Raw genomic sequence first — 18,067 nt, 5'->3', positions numbered from 1 at the left:
GCTACTTAAAACTTACAGGATTCAATGATCCTAAACATTTGCCAATTCATCAACTGACCGCGTCGCCTAACACACGCTTTGCTTTGTGGCTGCTATGTAAAGCCTGTAGGCATACATACGGATACAGGAAACACTAACAGGTATAACGCATATAATGGCAAGCTGATTTTCCACGGACTACGATTTTGCGGACAGAAGAACCGCGTTTTTGTCTAGAATCGGCTACACTTATTTCTGCCTGATAACAGCAATGTTCATTGCTGCTGCGTTTCGGTTTGAAGGGTGTGGTAAAGGAGATGTATGTCTCCTATAAGTATTATATAAGTATTTATCCGAGGCATTTCAGCTTTGTCCTCAGGGATAGTGGTGCATCTGTGGTCAACCTCAGGTAGGATTCTAATCTTGTCTGGGATTGATTACACTTACCATCAGGTAGAATGCATGTTCGTCTCGTAGTCTAGTATAATAAAAAATGCTTTATGTCGCAAAAAAGCGACGCAAACGTGTGTGGAATCGCAAAAGCGTGAATCACGAAACGCGTCCTCATACTGTAATAAAGCAAACATAGGTAGGTATGGCAAGTACCATCATAGTCAAACCATGTAACGTGAATTGTACTACAATTACAAATGTTTGTTACCGAGAATTAGAGAATAAAGTTCAACAAGCACTCACGCTCACTCTACGCTCTAAGCGGTCGGACATTATTGGGTGCCGACCTGAACTCTGCGATTAGTGCAATTCCAAGCACGTTCATGTTATTAATACGCCGGAACCACTACAGAATGTCTATCGGTTACGTCACCATCCACTAACGGATAACTGAACGGATACATAGCGGAGCAGGAAACGTAGAATAAACGTAGTCAAATATAACTCGGCTTTGAATAGCTCTGTTAAGGTCTGTCCACACACTACGGACGAACCATTACGCATACGACACTACAGTGTGGACGACATCATTCGCATCGATACATGGTTGAAGAGACGTTGGCCGACAAAAATTAGCGTTTTCTGATTTCCCGATCGTGTTCATATGGCGCTGATGAGGTTTTTTTTTATATAATTTAAGAGTAGCAGACGAGCATGCAGTCCACCTGATGGTAAGTGGCTACCGCCACCCATGGACATCTGTAATCAACCCCAGATAGGATTAGGTATTCCTACCTGAGGTCAGCCACAAATGCGCCGCTACCCCTGAGGACTAAACTGGAACGCCTCGGAAAAGTCTGTCTCCCTTACCACACCCTTCAAATCGGTACACAGCAGCGCCTAACACTGCTGTTATTAGGTAGAAATAGGTGTGGCGGTGGTGCCGCCGGAGTCGAACCACAAAGGGTTCTACCACCCTCAAAATGCACACGTCACTATGCTTACGTCCATGACCGCCAATCTTCAACGCAAATGTGTGATCGACATCAGACAGCAGCCAACATATACAATATACATCGACTTACGACTTACAGACGCGGTTGAATATAACAAACATAATTAAATATATTCTACATCTTAAAACTATTTCCATTATTCGTTAAAAGAGAAATGGATTAGGTTCTTTCTTGAATGACGGAAATCATTTGCGTCACTAATTTTCACGAGTGATTTGTTGTCACGACACGACATCGGATACGACGCTGCAACATGCCACGACATCGTATCGTGGTTGCGTTGCCACACAACGGCTGTAAGGCTAAATATACACCCATAGCAAAATAGAACCACGGGAACCTACTCGAGAGTCGTAGGTCAGTGCTACGATAGTTTGGTGCAACAGTAGTGTGTGTAGCTTGAATGATCAGTAGCATTACCATGAGTTGGCATAGAAACGCCACTATAGAAATGGTAAATAGAAAACTATTGTCATTTTGCTAGTGAATAACATAACTGCTATCGTTACGGTATTTCTTGACAACGTCTGTCAAATTAATGACTCATGGGACCGAATTTGTATGGCAATAGATCATAATGACATTCGCTAGCGATTTGATTTCGATAGGTTTTTTACGTATCGAGTTACGTCACTACGGATTTTAGTTCTACGAGTAACCACCAGAGGCGCTGTACAATTTTTCATACATTTATTTTACGCAGTCGCTAGCGAGTAATACTTTTGTAAACTCATGGTAGTGCTACTGTAGTAACATTTCATCGTAATTGTTTTCGTGTGTAAGCGGCCAATTTTGTTGTCAGGCGCGCGCTTCTAAATTGATTTTGACAAGAAAAATAAGTGAAGGAGTAATGGTCAATGGGTTCTATTAGTAACTTATAGGAAATTTCAACCAATGGTTGTCTACATTTTTTTATAATATAGTAGTAGCAGACGAGCATGCAGTCCACCTGATGGTAAGTGCCTACTGCCGCCCGTGGACATCTGTAATCAACGCCAGATAGGATTAGATATTCCTATCTGAGGTCGGCCACAGATGCGCCGCTACCCCTGAGAACTAAGCTGGAACGCCTCGGAAAAGTCTGTCTCCCTTACCACACTCTTCAAAACGGAACACAGCAGCCCCTAACACTGCTAATAGGTGTGGCGGTGGTGCCGCCGGAGTCGAACCACAAAGGGTTCTACCACCTTCGATACAATGTCTACACAGTTCGAAAGATAATTTAGATAGGCAAACGTCAAACTAACTTTAGTAAGGGTGTTAATAAGTGTCTGTTGTTTTAAAATAAATGTTTTTACAAAGACTGACATAGGTAACGTATACTTAACGAGAGAGTTTAACGTATGTCTTTTAAACTTGTTTTCTTGTGTATATGTTTTATTTTTCGAATAATATTCGTATATAAACGGGCAATTATTTTAAACACAAAACACTAAAACGTTGTCAACGGACATTTGCAGTACCATTTCGATTCCCTACACTAGCACCAAAACAAACATTAGGGAAAACTTGTACTGTAAACTACAAGAAAGGGGGAAAACAAAAAATACGCGCTTCCCTTGAGAATAGACGACATATGAGCGTTTTTACTGTTCCCGGGCAATTGTCACTGTAATCGCGAGGGACCGAGGGCTGTTTGTACAGCAATTCTAAGTTGCTTAAAACCCACTGGGCCGGTGTTTAACCATATAAAACTATAGGTCATTTGTTCACTAGTAAAACTTTTCATTTCATCAACCCATGAACGTCCCACTGCTGGGCACGGGTCTCCTCTCATAATGAGAAGGATTAGGCCATAGTCCACCGCGCTGGCCAAGTGCGTATTGGTAGACTTCACATACCTTTGAGATTGTTTTTGTCTATAAATCTCTCAGGTATGCAGGTTTCCTCACGATGTTTTCCTTCACCGTTTAGCAAGTGATAATTAATTTCTAATACGCACATAACTTTGAAAAAGTTCACTTACAATAACAGATAATATAAGTTGTTACATTAGCTTATGGTTACCTATAAGTAATTTAAATTGCTACTCCCTTACAGGGTTTCATGCCATTGTATCAAAAATAAGAAACGATAAATCTAATAATCATTTTAAAAAAGAATACCTAAGTATAGCTGCGCTGCTTATTAATTTTAATGTATGCTCAACAAAATCTTGTACTACTTATGTACTACAAATTTATTCATAGTCGCTAAAAATCATTCACATACGGAATTATTCATCGCATTAGGTCTGTACCCTTACCAGGAGTTTTTACGTTTCGACAAAAATGACTGTTTTGGTATTTGTTTACGTATTTGCCCATACAAATTCCAATGAGTGCCCCTAGCGGATCGTGTCAGAACTAGGAAATCCTATGGGCCAATACGTAAACAAATACCAAAATAGTCATATTTGTCAAAACGTAAAAACTCATGGTAAGGGTACTGGACCGAAACGATGCGTGTAATAACCCCACCGACCAGTCAAAACACGATTTGAGTGGCAATCATACGCTTTGAAATCCTGCAGCACTTTGCGCATATGCTTAGAATAATTATAGAGTACAAAGCGTACCGACTAGGGTGCGAATAGTAGGCCCCTTAGTAGGAGTTTTTACGTTTTGACAAAAATGACAGTTTTGGTATTTGTTTACGTATTTGCCGATACAAATTCCAATCAGCGCCCCTAGCGGATTGTGTCATAACTTGGAAATAGTATTAGCCAATACGTAAACAAATACCAAAATAGTCATATTTGTCAAAACGTAAAAACTCATGGTAAGGGTACTGGACCGAAACGATGCGTGTAATAACCCCACCGACCAGTCAAAACACGATTTGAGTGGCAATCATACGCTTTGAAATCCTGCAGCAGATTTGCGCATATGCTTAGAATAATTCCGTACCAAGCGTGAATAAGTTGACAAGTGGAAAATGCACAATTTTATTGCATCTATGTGCAGTATTTGGTGAGAATTATTTAAATGTTTACAAGTGGCATGTGTATGGTAAAAATACCCGTTAACTTACCTACCTGATGATGGTGAGTAAATCTCACCATATAGGTAATTCAAACAATCTTAATGTTTATTATGATTAAAAAATATAAAAATGTGTATATATACATATTTGTATAAGTAGGTCGTATCAATATATTCACGCCTGGTACCCAGTTATAGAGTACAAAGCGTACCGACTAGGGTGCGAACAGTCAGTGCGAAAGGGGCCTCCCTTAGTAGGAGGTTTTACGTTTTGACAAAAATTACAGTTTAAGTATTTGTTTACGTATTTGCCCATACATTTCCAATCAGCGCCCGTAGCGGATTATAACAGAAATTGGAAATGTGTAGGGAATACGTAAACAAAAACAAAAACAGTCTTATGGTATTTTATTGATGAAACGAATACAGTTCCCCATAAAAGAATTAAACAGTTTGCTTAATCTAAATTGAGGTATGGCCAGTTTATTTTTATTTCTAGTATTATAACTATGCCTATTATGTTTTTTTTCCAAAGAATAATTTTTGCGAGCATATAAGATATTTTCATAAATATATTGGCTAGGCACTGTCAAAACATTTATAGATTTAAACAGTTCTCGTAAGGACTCACTTAATAAAATTAGATTGTATGTCCTTAATGGTATGTGACAACTGCAGCCCTTGGACAATTATAATCAACTCCATGTAAGATTAGATTCCTAGTTAAAACGACCAAAGATGAGTTGCAACTTGGAACCCTGAGAATTAAAATGGAATGCTTCGGATAGATAGGTTTCCCTTACGACACCAAAGTTGTAATTTTAAGTTTTTACAATAGTTTTAATATAAAAACACTAGTAAGACACGCGGCTTCGCCCGCATTTTAAAAAATAACATGTGAAACATACAAGTGAAAATTTGTACCTTCATTGGCATGACAGTGGCGCACACTGTCGAAAATTGGTCGTACCAACTCAAAAACCTTCGTGAGCTTGCACAACAACTTTGCAAAAGTTCATCACATGATCAAATGCATAGTTTACGATTCTATAAAGAACATACAGACAAACATTATGTTTTATATAGATTGTAATTCTGTAGAAACATTACTTTACACAACTTAGAGTGACCGCAATTTTTAGTCGTAATTGACAGATAGGGAAGTTGACAAATACAGTAACTTTAACTGATCGAAATCGAGCGGTAAAAGTTAAGTATTAGTTACGACGTAATTTCAACCTCAACTAAAACGGTGCAACATTTTTTTTTAACCATGGATTTGACGGTTGGTTAGGCTTCTGTAAATGTAAAAGTGACACGATGCAACCCACCCTAAGTTAGTTTTAAACAGCTATAGCACTTGCTTACGGTTCGTACCAAGATTAGTGGTATGAACGCAATCTATGCTAATTATTACTCTGAGAGCATATGTTATAGTCAGGATATTGCATGTAGCAGGCGGGGTTCAAAGCGTAGGGTTCCGGCATAAGTTGGAATTCTCTAGCGACATCTTCAAAGGGCATATTTTTGAATCGTTAATGAACCTTCCTGGATATATTAAGATTTATGGATTCCATAAGTTTGTCGATAATCTTTTTGATACGGACTATATAAGTTATTTTAAATCAAGTGATTTTATTACACGCGAACCTATGTTTTGTAATAATAAGATTGTTCGAGTCCTTCAATGTTTTGATGAACCATTGCATTTCGATTCAAAATTACGTTAGTTTAGTTTCGTTTTGTTTAGTGTTTCTAGTTATCATTATCACACGATTTAAATCGTTTTAATACATTAATTGAAGCTCCAAATTCGTGGAATATATATACGATATATATTCCACGAATTGAGAATCAACCAATCCGTAGAATACGCGGTATTGCCATTCAATCGGGAAAATTGCTAAAAAATTGGGAGTAAAAGTGAAAAATATTCGTTTTTAGCTGTTATTTTACAAAAATATGAAATTCGGCGAATGCGATTAGCTGGGCTAATGCACTATACTAGCGCAAATTTGGCTATTGTTGTGTTATACGCTGTATTTTCCTATTCTACATATGTAAGATATTTGCTATCACAACAGAGAGCACTGTGTCTTGTGGTCTAGGGTGGTTGTAATAGTAGACCTATTATAAGTATAACATATTTTTAGGTTATGTAAATAACCACCCTCGAGCTGATCAGTACCCTTAGTATGAGTTTTTACGTATTTACAAAAATTACAGTTTTTGTATTTGTTTACATATTTGCCCACACATTTCCAATTAGCGCCCCTAGTGGACTATATCAGAACTGATTGGAAATGTATGGGAAATACGTAAACAAACACAAAAACAGTCATTTTTGTAAAAACGTAAAAACTCATACTAAGGGTACAGCACACGTTTAGCTATATACCCCACTGCATAATGATGCCATACACTAATCGGTCAACGATCGATGTCATCAACTTTTTTTTTTTTATAAAATAGGAGTAGCAGACGAGCATGCAGTCCACCTGATGGTAAGTGGCTACTGCCGCCCATGGACATCTGATATCAACCCCAGATAGGATTAGATATTCCTACCTGAGGTCGACCACAGATGCGCCGCTACCCCTGAGGACTAAGCTGGAACGCCTCGGAAAAGTCTGTCTCCCTTACCACACCCTTCAACACGGAACACAGCAGTACCTAACACTGCTGTTATTAGGTTGAAATAGGTGTGGCGGTGATGCCGCCGGAGTCGAACCACAAAGGGTACTACCACCTTCAAAACTATTCAACCATTCAACTGATGGTAGAATCGATTCAGTGTCGATTGTTGGTTGTTAATCAATCGATGCCATAGACGAACAATATCATCAATGTCATCTGAATATATTTTAAAAGACTTGGACGACAGTTCAATCATTGATAGATCGTTTCTTCAAATCGAGCAAACAGTCAGAGCTAGCACACCAATCGATGGACGTGGATCAAGGCTTAGACAATGACACCTTCACAATTTCGTTCAACTTTACTTTACCTATAATTTTAAGGATAACTTTTTCTCTGTTCGCTACACCTTACAACGTTTCTACCCTTAAATGCGATACTGTATAATTACTAAAGTACTATCACTAAATATTACATGTATCCTATGCTTCATAACCTATTCTTTTTCTAACTTCGCTCACACTATTATTCTTCTTTTGATTGTCTCCCTGTTATTTTTCTGTCTGGAAGAAATCGCTGCTTAGCAATAAGAACGCCTATTGCATACTACTTAATCTGTGTATATTGCTTATTGCTTAAATTCAACTGTAAGATTGCAATAAAGAGTATTCTTTAAGTATAAAGAGTACCTTATTTTTTTTCGTTGACGAGGGGGAAACCTTCAAAAGGTACCCGGCGCCATGGGAGTGACGCCGGGTTATGTGGGATTTTTACCGCACTAAAACCCTCCCGGTGGCCGTCCTCAGCGTTTGGTGGAGAACTCCAGGATCTCCAACGGAACACAACCGGAGTCCTCCTAACGCGATGCCCTTTTATCGGGCTCTGCCCTGGGGGGAGCAATTTACGCTCCTCTCACATCCCATGGTGATTACAGCTATATGCGAAAACACAAGCCGCTGCCCTTCCCGGGGTCGCTTGCTGGACGGTTTGAGCTCCCACTCTTGCCGCCCGCAACCCCGGAAGCTCCTTTTAGTAGCCTCTTACGACAGGCAAGGGATACCGTAGCCCTATTCTGGGCCCGGTACTACAGGGACAAAAGAGTATTCTACCTATCTTCATACATTAATCCTATAACTTTACACCTTTGTATACCCTATGCTAAACTTAAATACATTAATGCTTTTTGAGTGGTGCCTACCATTAATTACAAAAAATTGTTACATCCCCAACCCCTCTAACTTCGTGGCCCCACACCCCGTATAAATTCGGCCACTTGTTCAAATCATAACGTTGTGATACAAATCACTATTAACGGAATATAATTTATTTAATATCCACTTGCAATCGCATCGTATGCTCTAAGTAAGGATGTGTCTATATTATCGATGTCGATATATTTTACCGTTATAATTTGTGGAATTAATGTAATAAAAAAGGAAATAAATAATGATGATGTTTTATGGAGTTATTTGCACGTGCAGAATATAATAATGTATTCGTATAAATTATTTTATGGCACAATCTTGTTAATAACTTATTTGGAAGAAAACTTTTTTTCTGGAAATAACTTAAATTGGCGAGAGTAATATCTACGGTTTAAACCTAGTTTTTATTGTTTCCTAGTTTAAAATATGATAAATTAATATTTATAGTAAACTTTTCAATCTTTTCAAGCGATAGTAACCAGTACTGTCAAACGTTGATACATTACGTATTAAAATTACCATATTATTACTCTGGTCTAGCACGGACAGTCTTACCCAAGCCATTTCTAATTCTATCGACAGCGCTCTCTATTATGCATCAGCACTAGCTACTCAAAAATGACAGAAGGAAGGGTCGCTCGGTTATTATTGCACAATGACATACGCGGGGCCCCATCAATGGATATTACCCCGTGTATTATTGTTTCTGTGTGCGACACGACAAATTGTAGGTGCTTACGTAGTCGACGCACCTGTTTTGCTTTGCGGTTTTCACATGGTTTTCGATTTATAGCGTCAAGTTGTTCGTAATGATATTACGATTTTATGTAAGTTTTTAATTCAAATTACTATATTGTGTATTAAATAAGTTCTGTTAGTGTCAAGTCGAGTTTTGAGTACATATTTGTGGGTAAATATTAAATGCGAGAACTATATGTGCAGTCTCCAATCTCAATGTCAAAATATAGGGTCATCGATGAATAGATCTCCCAAAGTACGCGACTGGCGTTCTTATTACCCTAATTGCGTAAAAAACGCTAAATTCAGCCTGTACGAAATTAAACGGGCTCTCAAACAGCTTAAAAACAACAAGGCACTAAGAGATGACGGAATTACAACAGAGCTGTTAAAAGCGGGAAACCACTACTAGTGGCGATTCAAAAGTTGTTCGATTCCCTGATCAATAGCGGAACTACCCCGGGAGCGTGGAGCGGAAGCGTAGTGGTACTGTTGTTCAAAAAGGGCGATAAAACCCTACTGAAAAAAGAAAGCCCATTGCGCTTCTGAGCCATGTTTATAAGCTCTTTTCGAGGGTCCTCACTAACCGTATTGCACGCAGGCAGGCTTGACAACTTTCAGCCTCCGGAACAATCCGGTTTCGAAAAGGCAGCAGCACCGTAGACTACATACATACGCTCCGGCAGATTATACTCCTCGGTGTTCTGTACATTCGGCAGATTATGCAGAACACCGAGGAGTATAATCTGCCGCTATGTGTTTCCTATGGGGACTATGAGAAAGCCTTTGATTCTATCGAAACCTGGGCGGTGCTGGAGTCATTCAGCAACGCCAGATCGACTATAGGTACATAGAGGTGTTGAAATGTGTATACGAAGCCGCCACCATGTCAGTCCGAGTACACGACCAGAGTATGAACCCAATCCAATCGCAGCGGGGAGTCAAACAGGGCGACGTCATATCGCCGAAGCAGTTCACCGCTGCGTTGGAAGATGTGTTCAAATTGATGGAGTGGAAAGGTCTTGGCGTTAACATCAATGGTGAAAACGACACACACCTTCGATTTGTCGATGATATAGTCATCTTGGCAAATTCGCTGAGGTACCTCAACGGTGGTTGTTGACGGCAATTCTCAATAGCGCAAATTAGGGGTGGCCTATGTCCAGCAGTGGAACTTAAAAGGCTGATAGATGGATGAATTCATAGGTAAATATTTCGGACAAAAATGCAAATTAGAAATTTCGAGTATAATCAGCTAAAATAAAAAAAAATATTCATACTTAATATTGTTATATTTTTAATAACATATTATCTTCTAAATCCGTTAAAGTGTCTTATAGTATTTTTTCGATTACCGTACCGTAACCAACTAGAACCACATATATTGTATTTAATAAACATTAATCTTGAATGGACGAAATTCTGTAAAATAAAAATGTAATACTTGAAGTTTAATTCACAATACCACATTTAATCCCGTATGGTCTAGTGGCTAAGATACCCGGCTCTAAACCAGGAGACCCGGGTTCGATTCCCGGTACGGGACATTATCTAAAAGATATATCTATATTCTCTTTTCGCATATTTCGATTTTGATATGAAAAAGATCATAACTAATATACTTTATTACATTTTTTTTAAACATTGCTTTAATGATGCTCAAGTTAGGTACCATTTAGAATAACGATATAACTCTTATTATTTTATTGTGATTGTGCATTCATTCGTTTATTTTATTCTGTTTTTGCACTATAGCGTTTTTCAAATCGGTTTATAGAACCACACAACTTGTGAGTAATCTTCCTAGAAGGAAATTAATGTACTTATTATGAACATTTTCAGCATATCCTATTTAAACACACTTATTACACTTATTTACGTATTTCACATTCGGTGAAAAAACTGCAAACCGTTACGAGCATGTACGATCCTGCAATAAAATAAAATGAAATGTATTTTTTTATATAGTTTAACGGCGGCACTTACAAATTGTCAGTTATATTATTTTTTCTTAAACTACTACCGCATCGGAAAGCGACCTCAACTGAGAAGATCCGGTAAGAAACTACTGGGTTTGTCTTTTTTGGAACGAAGTTCCTTGTCGCGCGGTACGCTGGGTAAGGGGGCTAGGCGAACGTCACGAAAAATCCTCACGACACTTTTGCTATAGTGCGTAGCGCTCGCAGAGGGGCAGGCCGAGAAAATAAAACAAAATGTTTATATTCATAACTTTAAAAAAATATTGATTACAATTTTATTAGCATTCCTTCACTTATTTCATTTATCATTTAAATCGTAAATATTGTTAATTTATTTAATTAAATACCTCCTATAATACTTATTTCAAAACGAAAGGAACTTCGTTCTAATCGGGCGTCTCACATGTTACACCTCAGACATTTTTTTATTGTTCAATTATATATTAGAAGAAAAAGTACACTTTAACGGCAATTGAACTGTACAAGTCCGTTTAAATCCGCTACAATATTACGTATAAATCTTCGTTTTTCAAATTCGGTGAAAAAAGTGCAAACCGTTACGAGCATGTAGCCACATGTAGCGTTCCGTGCTACACGCGGGCATCCAGTAATTGTGATCTACCGGTCCCCGGGGCCCTCACTGCACCTACACCCCACACAGAAAATTGTTAGCGAAAGACTTACGGCCTGTTTAGATAATAAGACAAATAGCCATGCGTATATTGACAATTGTTTTAGCCAGGCAAGACCGTAAATATCCAAATTACTTGGTCAGTTGGTAAGGTTAGTAAATATATTTACGCGGTTAATTTGCTCGCTTGTATTTATTGGCGTTATTGAAACTTATTTTGGACTTCGCTATATAAAGTGTGGTAGTAACGGCCGTTATTAATAAACTATCCAACGTTTTCTTACCAAAGATCTAATGGGACAATTGTCGAATGTTAATCAATAAATATATCAAAAAAGCCGTAAATGAACAATGGATTTGGTTTTCAGGAATCATTATAGATATAAATATAGTTTAATATAGATAATCTACCTCTTACCTAGATCATCCCACGTTAGATTTTTCCTAAATTGTTTCGTTTATATTTTAAAAAAATATTGAAAAAAAAGACAAAATACATAATAAGTACATTTTAAATTCCGTAAATGTCACGAAAGGAGAGAAAACATATTCACATAATTTATTAATCTACTATAGTTTCTAAATTATGACATTTGTGTATCAAACACAAATTTTCACAATGTACCTATTTGATAAATAGCTCAATCAGTATTTATCACTACGTCTAAAGTATTCCAAATGGATCAGTTCACGGGAATTTCACCAACTTACTAATAGTTAAAACAACTTTCTTTTTACAAATTATGTCTGTCAGGTGACCATTGTTAACTTAAGGCTTTATTGATTAATCCGATGAATAAGCGTCAACGACCTTTATGAGGGTCGACAAAATAACTGTCCTATTGATCAGTTAATGACATGCAAATGGATACCGATTTCTGCTGTTGCTCATGATCGAAGTATGGGGAATTAACTATTGTACAGTCTCACATCAGTACATTACATAACTTAGCCATGTAGTTTAATAGGTAGAACCATTTGTGATTCGACTCCGGCGGCACCACCGCCACACCTATTTTTGCCTCATAACACCAGTGATAGTCCCTGCTATGTGGTAAGGGAGACATACTTTTCCGAGGCGTTCCAGCTTAGTGTTCATGGATAGCGGCACATCTGTGGCCGACCTCAGGCAGGAATATCTAATCCTATCTGGGGTTGATTACAGATGGTCGTCTGCTACTACTATATTATAAAAAAATCCAGTACGGTTCGACCGAGGAAGGATTATCACCATTCCTTTCAAGAATGAAGGGATTATTGGATTTGGGTGGAAGGGTGTGGAAGTTCACTTACATGTTAGGCAACCGTATTATTCCTCAGGAATGCATAGTTACATGCTAACAACGCATCTAATATGGGCTTTAAGTAGAATCCCTGTTTTACATGAAGTAGGCTACCGTTATCCACGTGTGGTAGTGACCACTTACCATCATTTGGACTGCGTGCTACTTTGCTATTTTAATCTATTAATAAAAAATATTGTATGTTTTTCTAAAGGTTTTAATTTAAAATCCATCTCATCATTACTGTCATTTGTATGTCCATATGGATCGCGTATGCATTGTGAGTACTTCAAACATTCATTTTCACTACAAAGCCGGACAACAACGTAAGCATATTGGTAAAACACTTGCAACCAATCAACGTCACAACAGACTCACCCTCCTATGCAATAACAAGTGTTTGCTCTCATAAAGAATGAGTGCAAATCTGCACAAAGATTATTGTTTATGTTTCCATATCGTCCCCGAGTGCGGCTATTGTTGCAGGCCCCCGCTTTATTTACAATAAAATGTCTGATTTAACATGAATACAGAAGTTAATTCGGCGAACGACAATAAAGAGCCCGTCACCCCATATCTATAGTAATCCTCTTAATCGTATTGATTTTGACAGTATGATAAAAAAGAGTTTCAAAAAGCCTTTTTTTTCGCAGATGGGCCATCACGGTATGGAGGGCCTAGACATGCTAGATCCTCTCACGTCGTCTTCAATGACCACTTTAGCACCCATGGGAGAAGCGGCACCACCCCACCATCAGCTTCATGGCTATGGTGCCATGAACCATGTTATGAACCACCATCATCATGCTGGAGGGCTGGCACATGCGCCGCCTGCGCATCTTGGACATCCTGCAGCTGGCCTACATCCCGACACCGACACAGATCCTCGCGAACTCGAAGCTTTTGCTGAAAGATTTAAACAACGAAGAATTAAATTAGGCGTTACACAAGCGGATGTCGGCAAGGCACTCGCCAACCTAAAACTACCAGGAGTCGGCGCCCTGTCACAAAGTACCATTTGTCGATTTGAAAGTCTAACACTAAGCCACAACAATATGATTGCATTAAAACCTATTCTACAAGCCTGGTTAGAAGAAGCCGAAGCGCAGGCAAAGAATAAAAGACGAGATCCAGACGCACCGAGCGTTCTACCGGCCGGCGAAAAAAAGCGAAAGAGGACGTCAATCGCTGCACCAGAGAAGAGGAGCCTCGAGGCGTATTTTGCGGTGCAGCCCCGGCCGTCTGGGGAAAAGATCGCAGCTATTGCAGAAAAGCTAGATTTAAAGAAAAACGTCGTTCGGGTTTGGTTTTGTAATCAAAGACAGAAACAGAAACGTATGAAATTTGCGGCGCAACACTGACCGGCGGGAGGCGGCGCGGCTCTGCTGTATCCAGGAGCTGGATACGGGTACTGAGCCCCTGCCGCATCCCGGTTGCAGCCGCTGCCGCACCGGTCACCTTAGGCGACTTCGGCGCTCCAACCTAGATATGAACTTAAGCAATAAAATGATCTCATTTTGATCCTTTACTTTTACACTTCTCAATCGAGCGCATATTAGTCACTAGTGTAGATATTGTGCATCGTGGATATGTTTCCGTTTCTTTGAATAACGACTTCTCATTTTCAAGAAACAGGGTATATAATTGATTATATACATATATCATTACGGTACATAGAAGTCGCTTTTAATATAACGTTTTGTTCTCACGCGTTTTGATGTTCTGGAGCATAATTTAATGTTCTGGAGTAATGATGTACATGAAAAAATGAAAATCAGGATTTTTAAAAGAATGTGCCTTGCAAATATTCAATATTCTGTGTTTAATGTTAGTAACAAGATCGCTGCGAGTTGCAGACGTCGTGTCGGATGCGTTAAGTGACATCGCTGTCCGATTGAAACATACATCGAAATTACACATGATAAATTAAATTATTGTACCTTGGACCCAGATTTGGTTAGGTCAGTAATATGTACCATTTAAGAGATTTTTATATCAATGAATTATTGTTTAATTTATTTTTAATTCTTGTACATTACGAGAAAGTTTACACTTCAAGATTGTACATGTTGCTAGTCCTAATCATCTCTTGGTCTGTTTTTTAAATTATATATTATTATTGTAAATTTGTTAGGTTTGTTTTACGTTATTGGAACTTGTACAAAATAATTATAAGGGTATTCTTTGTGCATAATTTTGTAGATAAACTCTTATGTTCTAGTTAAACAAGTATTACGTAAATAACACATTTCGTTTGTTCCTTTTAGAATTATATGAAATATTTCACAAACGGCACAATTTTAGATTAAGAAGTCATTAGAGACATTTAGCCAAAATAGTATTAAACATTGTAAATAAGTCACGATTCAATTTGCAAACTAAGCATTAGTCTAACTATAGTTACTAAAGTGGATGGAATTAGTATTACAATAAATGAATAAACGAGTGTTTTTCCACCAAGACGATCGGGAGACCATTTGTCATTATTGTACACAATACACAGCAATAGTGGCAACTTGAACTAAACTTAAAGTCCTATCAAGACGTTTATTTTGGGGTGTCATTTTATTAAGCACTTTAGTATTTCTTGCAAGTAAGTCGGAACAAACCAAAATCAAGAACAGCTTGAAGCAAAATAAAATGTTTGCGATTATAAATAATATTTTTAAAAAATATTTTGTAAATATAGTGTTAAAATAATAAGATTAATAATAAACGTGCAATCTAGACCTCGATAATTATACTTACGATAACTGCTAGGAATTAAATGACCTTACAATGGAAACAATACCAAATACTTTTAATGCTTTATTAATGAAAATTCTAGTCACGGCTTTAACCTTTTTGTTGTAATTTTCGTACTAGTAGCAAATATAGTTATTTGCTATAAATATAATAAAGCTAATAAATTATATGATTTGAATGAATTTATGAAGTCTTTTATATTAGATAAGCGGTCGTATTTTACAAGGCTTTGTAAGTATTTTAAAATAATTGGCTCCAATTATGTTTAAAATGACAAATTCAATAAATATTTAGGTATCACATGTGTTTTATAAAAATGTACAAATAATCAATAATGAGTTTGTTTACCTTAACATAATATAATGATTGCGTTTAATTTCTTTTATGAAATAGTTGCACTATTCCATAGTGTAGGTACTATTCATTATATAAGATACCTTCCGAAATTAAAACCAAAATATGCTGTTATTATACTCTCTGTGAGAGTAAATATAAAAAAGTCTTTATTAGCGTATTATAAAAAATAGTAGATTGTCCTTCGTATATAAAAATTGCCTGAGGAAGGCTAATGTCCAGACTTTGACTGATATTGACGATAAAATATATTGTAATAGATTTATACGACGTTTATTATCTAAAATATTCACAGTCTTGTAAAGTACGATTGCAATAGGAATTAATAGGATTACCACGGATTATGACCAATAGTAGTATTAAGTGGGCCTTTAAGAATAAAAATAACAAGCCTATGCATTCACATGACACGATAGTAAATCGTACAACGAATCCTTACAAGTGTAAACCTATTTACTCGTAGAACGCTGGCAACGTCGGCACAATTAGGGATGGCGATTGATTCCGAAAAGATCGATTCTTGAATCGATTCGAATCGAACTGTTCATAGATTCACAAAAAAATCGAGGCCCAAAGAATCGAAATCGATCTTTGAACTTTTCAGCTAAAAAGCGAAAACAAGTCATCAGGATCAAACAAGAACTGAAATACGCATATTCGTCAGAAAATAAATCTATAATACATGCAACCAACTTCCAAAAGATAGACTTTCGATTTCCTAGGATAAGAAATCGATTCATTGAATCGATCCATTACTGGAGATCGATTAAAATAATCGATTTCTTGGCCCAAAAGATCGATTTTTCGATTAATCGATCAGATCGCCACCCCTAGGCACAATCGTACGCTCGTACGAACGCTACTTGAGTGTCTTTGATATCTTTACATACTTGATCACTGATAGAGAACGAGCAAGCTATACATTTCTGTAAAGTCATTCGCTTTGATTTAAGCAACCCGTAGTCTGTTATTATAATAAGTTCACTGTATTGGCTTTTTGATACAACGAGATATGACACGCGACGAAAATTACTGTGCTATCACCAAACTTTATTTTAATTGTTAACTTTTGGCCGAATGTAATTATTGCGACTACTATTAGTTATCAAACTAAGTCAGCGCTAAGTTTAAGTAGACATTAGTAGATTCTCTTGCAATTTAGTAATTCTTAATTACATTATTATTAATAAAAGAAGAAAACCTTATTTCAAAAACCAATAAACAATAAATTGAAAATAGAAATATTAGTAACATGTTGTTTTATTCTTCCCCTGTGTTGAAAAATCAGTAATGTTAAAATAGTCTAACATAGTAGTATATCCGATCATGACTAATTTTCTGCTTTTGTGGTAAATAATATATGTCTATCCTACTGCCGCCCATAGGCAACTGTAATCAACCCCAGATAGGATTAGATATTCCTACCTGAGGTCGGCCACAGATGCGTCGCTACCCCTGAGGACTAAGCTGGAACGCCTCAGAAAAGTATGTCTCCCTTACCTCACCTTTCGAACCAGAACACAGCAGCGCTTAACACTGCTGCTGTAGGCAGAAATAGGTGTGGCGGTGTTGCCGCCAGATTCTAACCACAAAGTGTTCCTGTTCCAAAGGCCACCTGCAAAAAGTTGGTAGTTTACTACGAAAAAAAGACATTTATTATATTCTACCTGTGCGAAGCGCGGGCGGGTTGCTAGTAAATACGAGTAATAATACAACTATTTTGTTAGGTATAGCGACTTTAATTTAAAGAAAATATGTTAAAAATATTTAGTTGTAAAGAGACAAAGCCCTACACGTATTTGCTGGTGCTATATATAGGCATGTACTGTCCTAATACGATTATTTGAATATAACATAGTTTCAACCATTCAAATTGATTAAATAATTTCCGAAATCATTGAAAACAATTGTGCATCAGAGCATAGAGTTTCCCAATTTAAGCGGATGTATGTTCAGCTGGAGTGAGGACCGTAGTTCACAAATACACATTAATTGACTTCAATGTCACTTTTAAGAATCCTGAACGGAACAAAAGGTAACTATAGGTAGCTTAGCTATAGTCCGAGTAAAACTGCTAGTCCGCTTTGAATATAGAAATGGATGGCGTCGGCATAGCAAATTATATGACTACACAATACTACAAA

The 18,067-nt window shown here is 37.4% G+C and overlaps 1 protein-coding gene across 1 annotated transcript in view; it reads left to right on the top strand.

Moving 5' to 3' along the window:
- acj6 (abnormal chemosensory protein 6) overlaps positions 1–17,170 on the top strand; it is a 75,294-nt gene extending 58,124 nt beyond the window's left edge. The window contains exon 4 of the mRNA XM_073074743.1: positions 13,463–17,170. Coding sequence (XP_072930844.1) covers positions 13,463–14,185 — 723 coding nt within the window. The 3' untranslated portion in view covers positions 14,186–17,170. The remainder of the gene's footprint in view (positions 1–13,462) is intronic.
- The last annotated feature ends 897 nt before the right edge of the window (positions 17,171–18,067 follow it).

The sequence above is a fragment of the Epargyreus clarus genome, unplaced genomic scaffold (assembly GCF_041222505.1).
Source record: "Epargyreus clarus isolate Ecla_fem2 unplaced genomic scaffold, WU_Ecla_fem_2.2 ptg000007l, whole genome shotgun sequence".
NCBI classification, from domain to species: domain Eukaryota; kingdom Metazoa; phylum Arthropoda; class Insecta; order Lepidoptera; family Hesperiidae; genus Epargyreus; species Epargyreus clarus.
The sequence above is the reverse complement of the archived record's forward strand: the minus strand, read 5'-3'. Positions and strand labels throughout refer to the sequence as shown.